The 14774-nt window shown below is 39.6% G+C and overlaps 2 protein-coding genes across 3 annotated transcripts in view; one reads left to right on the top strand and one right to left on the bottom strand.

The window, feature by feature from the left end:
* The first annotated feature begins 401 nt into the window (after positions 1-401).
* On the top strand, positions 402-7719 carry mrps25 (mitochondrial ribosomal protein S25). 2 transcript variants are annotated; one of them, XM_079638391.1, is made up of 5 exons: positions 402-467; positions 1379-1623; positions 1838-1944; positions 5205-5292; positions 7006-7719. In XM_079638391.1, the coding sequence occupies exons 2-5, from the start codon at positions 1490-1492 to the stop codon at positions 7196-7198; spliced, it is 522 nt and encodes a 173-aa protein (XP_079494517.1). In that variant the 5' UTR covers positions 402-467; positions 1379-1489; the 3' UTR covers positions 7199-7719. The 2 variants fall into 2 exon arrangements, with proteins under 2 accessions (XP_079494517.1, XP_079494518.1); XM_079638392.1 differs by lacking the exon at positions 402-467 and having other exon boundaries at positions 1370-1623.
* A 4-nt stretch (positions 7720-7723) lies between these two features.
* rbsn (rabenosyn, RAB effector) overlaps positions 7724-14774 on the bottom strand; it is a 19239-nt gene continuing 12188 nt past the window's right edge. Inside the window, exons 9-12 of the mRNA XM_079638357.1 lie at positions 14246-14332; positions 14037-14139; positions 11780-11884; positions 7724-10482 (exon numbers count right to left, since the gene is read on the bottom strand). Coding sequence (XP_079494483.1) covers positions 9574-10482; positions 11780-11884; positions 14037-14139; positions 14246-14332 — 1204 coding nt within the window. The 3' untranslated portion in view covers positions 7724-9573. The remainder of the gene's footprint in view (positions 10483-11779; positions 11885-14036; positions 14140-14245; positions 14333-14774) is intronic.

Genomic DNA, 14774 nt, shown 5'->3' with positions numbered 1-14774 from the left:
GTATTAAATTATATGAAATAATCCCGAATAAAAGCACAAACACGGCAGAGATGGCAAATTCAGCAGCTGGAATTTGCTGAAGTGAAGTAACTGCTAACCGGCTAGCATTTACATCAGCGGGAATCCGCCTGTCACTCAAAAGTGGACACACCCTTAATTTTGCAGAACTTTAAATAGGCCTATTAATCAACTACACGGGCGAGTTATAAAAAAATGCACCCCCCTCACAGTTGTTATGAAGGGCAAAGTTAGCTTTATAGACCAAAGCCACAGAGAGAACCAGGCTGTAAACATGTTTTGTTCTGCTGTAAAGTTGGGCATTTTAACATGGGGGAGATACAGATTTGACTCCCTTCTGCAGCCAGCCTCAAGCGGCCAGTCGATGAATTGCCGTTTAATTCACTTCCGTGTTGGTTTCAAGAGAGAGACAGGGAGGTTGCCGCTTGGATCACATAATGGCCGCTGAGGTATCGGTGTGACGACTATTGATGGGTTGCCTTTTACAACCGGAAGTTTTTTGATTTTAAATGATCAATTCATATTAGGCTATAATAGGTGTAGGACTATATACTTTTATATACTATGTAGCCTATTATTTTTTATTAATAACCAGGTTTAGAAGATATAAATAATATAAAGCAAGCAAGTAATAAAACAACATCTTGGCTATTAAGAGCAAAACCTGAAATTCCAATGGAGCAAAAAGTAGATAAAAACAAACGACATTCTCTTGACATTGGAATTACCTCTTGATTATTTATCTTTATCAATTAGTGGACAGAAATGGATAGTATTAGTAGTCAAGTTGTATTTTTATTATTCTCTGAGATATTGATGCACTTCTTAGAATAAACATTCAGCAAACTTGTACATAATGCAATACATATTTAGACTGTAAATATAATCTGTCTGAATGACAAACGAATACATTTAAGAGTGGAACTATCAAGACAGAATATAATAAATCACTTATCCAGCAACAAAGACCCCGGCGTGTGTTTACATTGAAAAACAATAGAAAAGTAGCGCGCGGTGGAATGGAAAAACGTTAAAATAGGCTATATATATGGATTCTGAATATATGTACTGTATTTTTATTTGCAACATTGCATGATGTAGCTATTCCGTTATTTCATGCATGATGTATTAAGTTATGTTATGTTGTCTGCTGCATTTTATTTCAAAGTGTATTTCTTGAGTTTTATTTTAAGGCTTGTTTCATATGGTTTTTACATTTTTATGAAGAAATGAAGAATTTCACGCCTTATATTTATTCGTACATTTTATTGTACTTTTGTTTATTGCAACGAAGCATTACGTATTTAATAATGTAAACTGTATTTTAATTAATTAATTTAGTTTAGTCTTTGCTTGTCAGTGATTGTTCGTTCCCGGCGCGTGTGTCTGACGTCATCAATAAGCGCGCGGCAGGAGCAGCATGAGCTAATGTCTTTGGATCATCAGTGTTACTCAAATAAATCATATAATCATGCCGATGAAGGGAAGATTCCCCATACGGAGGACGCTGGAGTATCTGCAGAAAGGAGAGATTGTGTTTAAAAAATCGGTGAAGATTATGACTGTCAATTATAACACGCATGGAGATCTGAGTGAAGGAGCAAGGTCAGAAAACAACATCAACATCTCACTTTATCTGCCAGAAATAACTTATTGACAGAGTGTTAATCGTTTTCACGGTCAATATGTCGGATAAAGTACTATTTGTGTTGTGTAATGTCAGAAGAAGATTAAATATATGAGAATTGAACGTTAAAAACAGGATAGATGTTTCAAAGTCACTCGTGTATGTGAAGTGTAATGTTGATGTATTTGACAGGAAGTTTGTGTTCTTCAACATTCCTCAAATCCAGTACAAAAACCCCTGGGTCCAAATAATGATGTTCAAAAACATGACGCCATCGCCTTTCGTGCGGTTTTACCTCGGTGAGTGTTTTATACTCCCAGCGAGTGTTTTATATTCCCAGTGAGTGTTTTATACTCCCAGTGAGTGTTTTATATTCCCAGTGAGTGTTTTATACTCCCAGTGAGTGTTTTATATTCCCAGTGAGTGTTTTATACTCCCAGTGAGTGTTTTATACTCCCAGTGAGTGTTTTATATTCCCAGTGAGTGTTTTATACTCCCAGTGAGTGTTTTATATTCCCAGTGAGTGTTTTATACTCCCAGTGAGTGTTTTATACTCCCAGTGAGTGTTTTATACTCCCAGTGAGTGTTTTATATTCCCAGTGAGTGTTTTATACTCCCAGTGAGTGTTTTATACTCCCAGCGAGTGTTTTATATTCCCAGTGAGTGTTTTATACTCCCAGTGAGTGTTTTATACTCCCAGTGAGTGTTTTATACTCCCAGTGAGTGTTTTATATTCCCAGTGAGTGTTTTATACTCCCAGTGAGTGTTTTATACTCCCAGTGAGTGTTTTATATTCCCAGTGAGTGTTTTATACTCCCAGCGAGTGTTTTATATTCCCAGTGAGTGTTTTATACTCCCAGTGAGTGTTTTATACTCCCAGTGAGTGTTTTATACTCCCAGTGAGTGTTTTATATTCCCAGTGAGTGTTTTATACTCCCAGTGAGTGTTTTATACTCCCAGTGAGTGTTTTATACTCCCAGTGAGTGTTTTATACTCCCAGTGAGTGTTTTATATTCCCAGTGAGTGTTTTATATTCCCAGTGAGTGTTTTATATTCCCAGTGAGTGTTTTATATTCCCAGTGAGTGTTTTATACTCCCAGTGAGTGTTTTATACTCCCAGTGAGTGTTTTATACTCCCAGTGAGTGTTTTATACTCCCAGTGAGTGTTTTATATTCCCAGTGAGTGTTTTATACTCCCAGTGAGTGTTTTATATTCCCAGTGAGTGTTTTATACTCCCAGTGAGTGTTTTATACTCCCAGTGAGTGTTTTATACTCCCAGTGAGTGTTTTATATTCCCAGTGAGTGTTTTATATTCCCAGTGAGTGTTTTATATTCCCAGTGAGTGTTTCATTCCCAGTGAGTGTTTCATTCCCAGTGAGTGTTTTATATTCCCAGTGAGTGTTTCATTCCCAGTGAGTGTTTCATTCCCAGTGAGTGTTTCATTCCCAGTGAGTGTTTCATTCCCAGTGAGTGTTTCATTCCCAGTGAGTGTTTCATTCCCAGTGAGTGTTTCATTCCCAGTGAGTGTTTTATATTCCCAGTGAGTGTTTCATTCCCAGTGAGTGTTTCATTCCCAGTGAGTGTTTCATTCCCAGTGAGTGTTTTATTCCCAGCGAGTGTTTCATTCCCAGTGAGTGTTTCATTCCCAGTGAGTGTTTTATATTCCCAGTGAGTGTTTTATTCCCAGTGAGTGTTTTATTCCCAGTGAGTGTTTCATTCCCAGTGAGTGTTTTATTCCCAGTGCGTGTTTTATTCCCAGTGAGTGTTTTGTGTTTCAAAATGTGTTTCATTCCCAGTGAGTGTTTCATTCCCAGTGAGTGTTTTATATTCCCAGTGAGTGTTTCATTCCCAGTGAGTGTTTCATTCCCAGTGAGTGTTTCATTCCCAGTGAGTGTTTTATTCCCAGTGCGTGTTTTATTCCCAGTGAGTGTTTCATTCCCAGTGAGTGTTTCATTCCCAGTGAGTGTTTCATTCCCAGTGAGTGTTTCATTCCCAGTGAGTGTTTCATTCCCAGTGAGTGTTTTATATTCCCAGTGAGTGTTTTATATTCCCAGTGAGTGTTTTATATTCCCAGTGAGTGTTTTATATTCCCAGTGAGTGTTTTATATTCCCAGTGAGTGTTTCATTCCCAGTGAGTGTTTTATATTCCCAGTGAGTGTTTCATTCCCAGTGAGTGTTTTATATTCCCAGTGAGTGTTTCATTCCCAGTGAGTGTTTTATATTCCCAGTGAGTGTTTCATTCCCAGCCAGTGTTTTATATTCCCAGTGAGTGTTTTATTCCCAGTGAGTGTTTTATATTCCCAGTGAGTGTTTCATTCCCAGTGAGTGTTTCATTCCCAGTGAGTGTTTTATTCCCAGTGAGTGTTTCATTCCCAGTGAGTGTTTCATTCCCAGTGAGTGTTTTATATTCCCAGTGAGTGTCCAGTGAGTGTTTTATATTCCCAGTGAGTGTTTTATATTCCCAGTGAGTGTTTTATATTCCCAGTGAGTGTTTTATATTCCCAGTGAGTGTTTTATATTCCCAGTGAGTGTTTCATTCCCAGTGAGTGTTTTATATTCCCAGTGAGTGTTTCATTCCCAGTGAGTGTTTTATATTCCCAGTGAGTGTTTCATTCCCAGTGAGTGTTTTATATTCCCAGTGAGTGTTTCATTCCCAGCCAGTGTTTTATATTCCCAGTGAGTGTTTTATTCCCAGTGAGTGTTTTATATTCCCAGTGAGTGTTTTATTCCCAGCGAGTGTTTTATATTCCCAGTGAGTGTTTTATATTCCCAGTGAGTGTTTTATTCCCAGCGAGTGTTTTATATTCCCAGTGAGTGTTTCATTCCCAGTGAGTGTTTTATATTCCCAGTGAGTGTTTCATTCCCAGTGAGTGTTTTATATTCCCAGTGAGTGTTTCATTCCCAGTGAGTGTTTTATATTCCCAGTGAGTGTTTTATTCCCAGTGAGTGTTTTATATTCCCAGTGAGTGTTTCATTCCCAGTGAGTGTTTTATATTCCCAGTGAGTGTTTCATTCCCAGTGAGTGTTTTATATTCCCAGTGAGTGTTTCATTCCCAGCGAGTGTTTTATATTCCCAGTGAGTGTTTTATTCCCAGCGAGTGTTTTATATTCCCAGTGAGTGTTTTATTCCCAGTGAGTGTTTTATTCCCAGTGAGTGTTTCATTCCCAGTGAGTGTTTCATTCCCAGTGAGTGTTTTATATTCCCAGTGAGTGTTTTATATTCCCAGTGAGTGTTTTATTCCCAGTGAGTGTTTTATTCCCAGCGAGTGTTTTATATTCCCAGTGAGTGTTTCATTCCCAGTGAGTGTTTTATTCCCAGTGAGTGTTTTATATTCCCAGTGAGTGTTTCATTCCCAGTGAGTGTTTTATATTCCCAGTGAGTGTTTTATATTCCCAGTGAGTGTTTTATATTCCCAGTGAGTGTTTCATTCCCAGTGAGTGTTTTATATTCCCAGTGAGTGTTTTATTACCAGTGAGCGTTTTATTCCCAGTGAGTGTTTCATTCCCAGTGTTGTTTTCTGAATGGCTTTATCCTCTAGCTTCTGACTCTGTGTTCAGATGATGGAGAGCAAGTGCTGGTGGATGTAGAGGGAAAGCATCATAAAGAAATCACACACCATGTGAAGAAGATCCTGGGCAAGACGGAGTAAGTAGCAGAGCATGATGTGCTTTAAAGTCCCCGTGAGGTCAAACTCGCCTCACAGTTTGGCAGCGTTTACACTTGTTCACATTAACAGTGATACAAAGGCTGCGTTTACACTTGGCATTAACATGCGATCACGGTGATCCGATCAAGCAGATCGCATCATTAGCCAATCAGGACACGGTGCGTTTACATTTGTTCATGTTAGGTAGCCTCTGTATCTGGATAACCGATCGGATTTCTGTTTTTGCATAATATTTAAATTCGGTCTGTAGCACGACACCAATAAGAGTAAAGATGATATATATTAATCAATGTCCCAATGCTGTCACTCACTCACTTTACTCTCCTGTGCAATCTCCAGTCTCAGATCAAATTATGTTTTTTGAATGAATTAATATTTCCAGAGTTGATCATACAAAAATAACTGGGTTGATCATGTTAAACTGTCACTTCATCGATCATCGGCGGTTAAGGTTATAGCGTGCGATGACTATATTAATAGAAAGGGGAGATTAGTAAACATGCAGAAACATTCAACATTAAGACATTAAAAAATAAAAAGTTTATTCCCATTATTCCTCTGGCAAAGCAGCGCACGCTCTTCATTAAGATCTCATGATCACAGCTGTGATTGACAGGCGATCGCCTCTTCAGATAATGTTGCACAATTACAATGAAAAATGACACACAGTATCATGTAAGTCTAAATAAACTGTTTTAAATATTGACGTTTATTGTAAGGTTCAAATAAGTTTAATTTATTGTCTAAACTGCGTCTGGCCATTATTTTCTGACAGCACGTGGGGAGACTGGAGGATTTATACGACGTTCACCTGTGAATGCACACACACACGCACACACACACGCGCACACACACACACACACGACGGCTGGATTGCGTTTACATTACACTGAGATCCAATCACACTGCGTCCTCAACTCCCTCTGGACCTGCACACGCTGATCGATCACATTCCCATCAGAAGCGCGTTTACACTCGTCTTTTCAATGTGTGTGTGTGGACAACATCCGGATAAGGGCGCATGTTAATGCCAAGTGTAAACGCAGCCTTTATATTAGGCGTCTTTCGCTACTTTCCCGCAGGAAACCGGGGCGGATTATCCTTCCGGGTTCTGACGTCATACCTCTGTTAGCACGGCTCTTGGCAGATGTGTTGGTCATTATGGAAATTATTCGGCTGCGTCTGCGTTCTTTAATTTGCACGTCAATCACGCGCAGAACTTTCCACTCCCATCACACTTTTATGGGACGCATCACACACATGACCAGCGTCGGCCAATAGTGAGCCTCCGTGGTGACGTGCAACACAGACGCGCTGCGCAGATATACTACGCAAACACACTCAGGCCCACAGAGAATATAATGAATAAAGTCGTTAGTTTTGTTTTTTGCACACACAGTATTCTGGTCGCTTGATAATCTTAAGGTTGAGCCGCTGTCGTCACTCGGACTATTTTAAACATTGTCTTTACTCATTTTCTGCGCCAGCAAGTTTAAATTACAACAGAAGCCTCTGGAGGAGTGAGACACTCTCAGATTTAATCACAGTAGCGGATTACTATCAAACTGACTGGAACTACCTGTGCATTAAACGGTTTTACTGCACACCTTCCAGCCAATCAGAATCGAGTATTTAAACCGCCCGTGGTATAATGAGATCTCATGTGCCTGTGCTTCTCTTTCTGCCCACAGTCAAGTTCTTGAAGCTGAAGCTCTGGCTAAGATGGAGTTGTCAAACCCCGCTAACTTCGGGCACAAGAAGTATTTCCTGCGGGAGTGTATGAGTGAAGTGGAGGGACAGGTTCCTCATCCCGGTCTCGTCCCGCTTCCCAAAGAGATGACGGGCAAATACAGGGCCAAACTGGCTGCCACCTCCGACGAGTGAAAACGGCTGCAGCGACTGTGACAAACGCTCTGAACTCTGGGAGAAAAACCCTAATCAAACTAATGTTTTAGTGGTGAGTGAACGTGATTTTGTTAGGTTAACCCATTAGCTAAACTGGGATTATGGAAAGCAGACTTCATTTATAAACTTGTTAAAAATGTTAAAATAAATACTTTCTGAACACATTTTCTAGCCATAGTTTGTTTACGCTAGTCAGTCGCTAGTTCTGCCTTCATCACACACATCGTTCAAGACGGCAAGCGATGATTTTAAAAGTGAAAAACATCATGTAGTCTAAAAAAAATACATATTATATACAAAGTGTTTGTTACAACTGCATCCGTCCTGGCAGAAAATCAGCAGTGATTGATTTGATGTAAGTTACACTTTATTTTAATGTTTTATTGGTGAGTGAACGTGATTTTGTAACCCATTAGCTAAACTGATGGATTATGGAAAGCAGACTTCATTTATAAACTTGCAACAAAAAAAAGTGTTAAAATAAATACTTTCTGACCACATTTTCATTCAGTCGGTTTTATTAATTATTAGTGTTACATTTATGATTCCTGATATTGCTCGGTGTAAACGCACAACATTATCCAAAAGCTAATGGACAGGTTGTTAATATTACTCACAAATATGTGGCTCTGTTGACAAAAAAACATGATTAATCACAAAAAGCATTTCATTCAGCAACTATATGCTAATGCTAGTGTATTCTAATGGAAAATCATAAGAAATAAACTTCAGCTCTTCAAGTACAGTGTGTTTTCTGCACAGGAAAGCCTCGACGAGCTCATGTAAGGTAATACAAGACAGAACGTGACGGGTACAGTGAACAATTCAATGAAGGGTTAATAAAACATGCAGGAAAACAGGAGATTTAAGCACATCAATGGAGGAGAAGGACATCTGACTTTAAACAAGTGTTAAAACTCACACGGGATGTTCTTGTATAAGCGCAAAATCAGTATATAAATAGAAAAAAAGTTATATATACACAGATCTAAATTACATACATCCAAGATATCCGACATTGATTGGACAAATCAAATTGTGTGTTCCAAACAACAAAGAAAATCAAAGGTTTGGTGAACAGACTTATGTTTCCGAGATAAAAACACAGGATTTCTATTTAGTGCTTATCCATTAGATTAATATCATAAGAAAATGATTCAAAGTTGCAGGTGTTCCAGAAAAACTGAAATAACTCCGTAAAAGTTGCTTTGTGCACGAAATACTGACTTTGTAGAACAGAGAAAGCTTGAGATACTTCAAGCAACTTTGCATAAAAACCTGCCCGTTTATATGACTCGAAACTACCTATTCAATGGAAATGGAAGGTTTTGTTCACATAAAACATGAATTTGAATATTTACCGGTGCTTTTTTCAGAATTTATTAAATTGCAAATTTAAGTTGATGCAATTTGTTTACAATTCTATACTTTTGTGTTTCTCTTGCACAGAAAATTCTAATTTTTTACATTTTTGTTTAGTGCATCAACAGCATATTTGTATGGAAGATTGTTTCCGCCACAGAATAAAACATTTTAAAAGATAATTGCAAGTTTACAATTACTAACCTGACTTTATTTCTCACAATTGCGTCTTATAAAGTCAGAATTGTGAGATATAAACTCGCAATTCAGATTTTTTTTCTCGCAATTCTGACTTTATAACACGCAAATATGCCTATATCACACAATTCTGACTCATATCGCGAAATTGCGACTTATGCAATTGATATAATGTCAATTGTGTAATATATGAGTTAGTGTTTACATAATACATGTGTTTGTAATGTGTATAATTATTTTGTATGCATAAATACACACATATGCATGTATATATTTAAGAAATATTTGCTTGTGTATACTGTATAATTTATTTCATTTATTAATTATTATTTTAATAATTCAACATAAAAGGTGAAACTAATATATTATATAGACTCATTACATGCAAAGTGAGATATTTCAAGCCTTTATTTGTTATCATTTTGATGATTATGGCTTACAGCTTATGAAAACTCCAAATTCAAAATTAGATTATGAAAAGGTTTTCATAAGCTTGTAAGCCATAATCATCACAATTATAACAAATAAAGGCTTGAAATATCTCACTTTGCATGTAATGAGTCTATATAATATATTAGTTTCACCTTTTAAGTTGAATTACTGAAATAAATGAACTTTTGCACCATATTTAAACTTTTCCAGTTTCACCTGTAAAGTCAGAATTGTGAGGAAAAAGTCGCAATTACCTTTTTAATAGTTTATTCTGTGTCGGAAACAAGCTTCCATGTGTTTGTAACTGAAAACAAGAGTTATTTATTTCCAGTTGAATAAAAAAAGCGAGTTTGCGTCGTGTGCTATTTCTTCCTCTTCTGCTCGTGTAGTGTGCGCTGCAGCTCCTTCAGGTTCTCCGACAGAAGCTCCACCTCGTCAGAACGTCCGCTCAGCTTCGCGTCGAAGATGTACGCTCGGATGTTATCGATCTGTTGCAGCAGCAGCTCTTCCTCAATCGTGTCGTCGTCGTCGTCTTCATCGTCGAACGGATTGTTTGACGCGGCAGGACTCTCGGCGGAAACCTCTCGGAAAGGGTTCCCGTCTTCACAATCTTCCTCAAAGGGATTTCTAGGCGACTTTGCATTCCCGGTATCTTCCTCCTCTTCGTCATCCTCATCCTCAAATGGGTTGTATTGTTTCTTCCCATTGGCCATCTGAGAGTTCGTAGGCTTTTCCTCGAGCTCCTCGAACGGGTTTCTGGCGGGCGTGTGTGTGTCCGGCGGAGGAGGAGAGTTTCCCGACAGGTGTGTGCTTCCGCTCGAGCGCTCGTCTTCCTCGTCCTCTCTCCTCTCACTGGCGTCTCTGAGGTCCGAGGAGGTGGTGGTGTGTGTCCGGTGCTCCTGCTCTCTCTGCTGTAGATGCTGGATCTGGCTCTGCTGGAGGTCGGTCTCCTCGGCCAGTCTCTGGGAGAGTCGGATGGCTCGGCTGGTCTGCTGAGCGTCGAACTCGTCCTGGAGTTGCCGGAGGTTCTCCTCCAGCATGGCCACCTCGTCGCTGCGGTTGGCGGAGCGCGCCTGGCGTAGGAAGGACTCGATGTTGTTGATCTGCTGCAGGAGCGGGTCGTCCAGCTCCGAGCGAGTGTGTAGCGTGTCTGACTGTGGAAGCCAGCCGGCAGCTTTGGTCATGCGTGGAGCGGGAACATCACCGTTTGTGCTGAGGGCCGGTCGGTTCTTCTCGTTCTCCAGCCGACGCTTCTGAGCCTCCAGGCCGGTCTGTGTTACACAAGACAATACAGTTACAATGCGCTTTACACCAAACGTCACAGCATTTCTTTACTGTTGCTGCCATTTTATTCAATTTTAACATCTGGATGTTAGTGAGAAGAAAAATGAAACATTTTTAGATGTCAATCTAGAGAAGATATTGAGGAATATCCACCCATTGACTTCCATACTAGGAAAAATAAACACTATGGAAGTCAACTACCAAATCAACTGTTTGGTTGCCAACATTTTTCAAAATCTTCTTTTGTGTTCATCAGAGGAAAGAAACTTAAACACGTTTTGAAACAACTTGAGGGTGAGTAAATGTGACCACAAAACCGGTCACATGGGTCAAATTATTATGAAATTGAGATTTATATATATTATGAAAGCTGAATAAGTAATCTTTCCACTGATGTGTGGTTTGTTAGGATAGGACAATATCTGGTCGAGACACAACTATTGAAAATCTGGAATCTGAGGAGCAAAAAAATGTAAACATTGAGAAAATCTCCTTTAAAGTTGTGCATTTATGTTCACGATTGTGCTGCATTCACTCACACAAATACATGTTTTATATATTTACGGTAGGACATTTACTAAATATCTTCATGGAACATGATCTTAATATCCTCATGATTTTTGGCATAAAAGAAAAATGTATAATTTTGACCCATACAATGTATAGTTGTTATCGCCACAGATATACCCGTGCGACTCCAGACTGGTGTGTGCTCCAGGGTCACATATGATGACAGAATTTGCATTTTGAAGTGAACACTGGTTCTCTTCTGTCATTTTGTACTTCATTGGAATGGTTCGAAACTTGGTAAAGGTTTTGGCACTTGCAGTGTGAAGACAAAAGAAATCATGGACATGATTCGAAAAGGTCAAATGGTCCAGTAAAAAATAGTCAAACTTGTGCATTATATCAAACTGGACATCTTGTTTTTATGAAATATTGCAGTATTTATTAGAAATGATTTATCATGTACATCCTTTTATTTTATTTAATTTTTTTATTATTAATAATGTTGCTGGTAATGTTGAATCAAAATAACTTCTAGCAGCATCTCTTCTCTAATGATGTGGGCGGGGCTATAACCTGTCACTCACATGAGATCAGCCAATAGCAAACCACAACCATCCAGTCAAAATTAAGCCCCGCCCACATTTGTTCTTGTTCCAGAAGCGTTTCACTCGATATACGGCACAATAGAGAAGCTCAACCCATTTTAAAGTTATCACAAAGGAAACCTGATAAGCCCACTGTATGATTATGATGATCAGCTTGCGGTCCTCTCACCTGTCTCTCCTGCTGAGCTCTCTTCTCCAGCTCCTCTCTCCTCTTCTCTTTGAGCTCCTCGTGTTTCTCCTTGGTGGGCAGGGACGTCAGACCCAACAGTTTCTCCTGTGGGAAGCAAGTGTTGAACGTGAGCTTCTGCCTTTAGCTACAGTAAACCTGCCAGATGTTTAACATTTAAAAATATATAGGACGGATCATGAAAATGTGATTAGGTTTTTTCAGTACTGCCATAGCTAAGCTACTTACAGAAGCTAAGCTAGGTGTTTACAGAAGATAAAATAATTGAATTTAGACAAATTAGCCGATGAAGCCTTGATTCCTGCATTATAATATTGATTACTGATGACACTGACAGCGAGATCCAGAGAGAGCAGGTTGATTTGCTGCAGTATTACTGTAATATGAATGTAGTATATCATTTAAAAGCCACAATGAGCTCATGGAGTGAACTTGTCAATCATCTTGATGGATGACGCAGAGGAAACTGACCAATAGGAGGACAGTTGCACAGGGTTCCCACACCTTGACCTCAAATAACCTCAAAACCTCGTTAACCTGAAGTTCAAGGACTTTCCAGGTCCAATACCCTCAGATGCAAGCACTGAACCCTCTGGTCCTCTTCATTTAGGGGTCACACTCGGCTCCATCCCGGTCAAAAGTGACCGAAGCCTTGAAAGCCAGAGATGTGCACGCTCATGGACCACACGCACTCGCACGCTTGCACGAGCGGTTCATAACCAAAGGAGCATCAGCCGCAAATCTTTTGTTTACAATCATAATGTCTTCAGAGGTAATAAAGTTATAAATCTGCAAGTCATTTTAAATATGTGAAAGGAAAGGCAACTGAGTAAATTACACACTTATGTGTGAGGGAAAAACGGGGGTAGTAGAAAACTTTGTTTTTTATTTCCATCTATCTCCATGTTGAACTGTGTGATGTGTTTACTGTATCCACTTATGATTGTATTATTGGAAACACGTTCATGAACAATATAAGTTGTTACCTTGTAAAAGCTCAAAGCTACACAATCGGTCAAAAAAGACCGGAGATCTCTCCATTTGTTGAAAGCCTTCCCTATGTTTACTCTCGTCTTATTCCGACGCCTGTCTGAGTCCAATTTGGCCCTTTTGGTCGCACTAGACAAAAGTTTTCTTTTTTTATCTTACGTGGAGTTTGCGTTGGTGTTTGAAATGAACTACTAGCAGGTCTCTTACAATCCGTCTTCTACGGAGAATGCCGGCGAATACACAAACCTGCCAGACATCGCTATATGAGCGTGCCGTGAACGCGCATGACGTCACGCCCAGTCTTAGGCCTCATCCACACTACTGCGTTTTAGTTTAGAAACAGAGAATTAAAACGAATACGATCTCCGTCCACACCAGCGTTTTAGCTGCGTATTAGAATTGATCTCCGTCCACATTAAAACGACTGAAAACCCGGATCACGTGACCACTCACCAACACTGGGCGTGCGCGTGCCGGTGTACACAGGCGCATGTAGGCAGTATATCATTGTAAAATGCATTATTTACTTGCACAACAGCTGCTAGCAAACACATCAGCGTCAGTAACGCTTGTGATTCGTTATCCATGTTGCGGTCACTAACGTTGCGCAGTCCAGGCTGTTTTTGTATGTTTTCTTCCCGGGGACGGGTCATGTGACGGGTGTCTGACGAATCAGGGAAGGATACGCCATGATCAGTGTGATCAACGAAACGCCGATCCAAATGCGCTGAACTGTGTAGAATCTCATATGGTCCAGCGCATTTGGATCGGTGGTTCGTAGATCGACTGATAGAGTCTGTTTTTCTAAGATGGCTTCTGCTTGTATACGTGAAGTTGACTGTATGTATAAAATATCTTCTTATTAAACTGTCTGGACACTGTCAAAGTTCTCAATGCTTCGGTTTGCATGTAGGGACCCTCATTATGCTGCCGTGTTAGTGTGGGGCTATTTTGAGCCTTGTTAGTGGTATTAACAAGTGATTTTTATTTGTCATTACTCCATGCCCCATATACTAGCGTTATACTAGCGTTATAGGCTAAACTGTTTTTAGAGACAAAACTATTTACATTCGATAATCATGAAAACAAATCTCAGATAACGGTTGACTAGGTAACAATGTGTAATTAGACCAAAGGTTCATTTTGCACCGGAGTTCTCCTTTAAGATCAACATTTAAACTGTATGATAGTGTACACATGTCTCATTATCATGTCTTCAGTCAGCCGCCTCCAGGTGTTGTTGGCTCACCTGGATGAAGAGCGTGGCGGTGTATCGCACCATCCTCTGCAGCTGCAGGGCTTTCGGGTGAGGCTGGAGCTCGTCCTTCAGGCCCAGCGTGAGGATCTTCTTACTAAAGCCAACAGAAACACACACACACACACACACACACACAAACACACTGAGGATCCTGATCCAGATACATCCATCACATCGCACAGTGTGTGTCTTCAGTCTACCTCAGAACGTCAATGAGCTCGTAGTATTTCTGGATCTCCATCCTCAGCCCGGCGGCGTTCTCCAGACTGAAGGCCGTCTCGCCAGCACTGCAGAAGAAGAGAACATCATTATATAGAAATATACACTTTATGTGTAGAGGAGAGCGGGGCACAACTCTTTTTACTTAGTGTGTGTAAATCCACTTGGGGTTCAGAGTATTTATTGTTTCCCACATTAATTTCCCACATCTAGTACAATTATATGGTTTTGTATCATTATTAATACAGTGTATACTTTTTTCTTTATTTACCCCGAAATAATGGAAGTGAAGTGTGACAACATGCCCCATAGGTGCGGTACATTATAACATGACGGATTAATGTTATCTGATCACTAAAGAGACTAAAATATTTTGTCAAAATACAATTAGTAACTTTTTCATATAAAATAATGGCATGTTTTAATAATGAAAATAAACGAATTTTTGAATTTGACAACAAACACACCACAAAACAGCTATATACAGCATAGTTCAAAATAGGGATTCGT

The sequence above is a fragment of the Phoxinus phoxinus genome, assembly GCF_949152265.1.
Source record: "Phoxinus phoxinus genome assembly, chromosome: 15".
Classification (NCBI taxonomy): Eukaryota; Metazoa; Chordata; class Actinopteri; order Cypriniformes; family Leuciscidae; genus Phoxinus; species Phoxinus phoxinus.
The sequence above is the reverse complement of the archived record's forward strand: the minus strand, read 5'-3'. Positions and strand labels throughout refer to the sequence as shown.

Excerpts from the sequence above, each read along its gene's own strand:
- mrps25 (XM_079638391.1), top strand. The coding sequence starts at position 1,490 with ATGCCGATGAAGGGAAGATTCCCCATACGGAGGACGCTGGAGTATCTG. Across the intron at positions 1,624-1,837 it reads GATCTGAGTGAAGGAGCAAG|GAAGTTTGTGTTCTTCAACA; the intron begins GTCAGAAAACAA and ends TGTATTTGACAG. Across the intron at positions 1,945-5,204 it reads TTTCGTGCGGTTTTACCTCG|ATGATGGAGAGCAAGTGCTG; the intron begins GTGAGTGTTTTA and ends CTCTGTGTTCAG.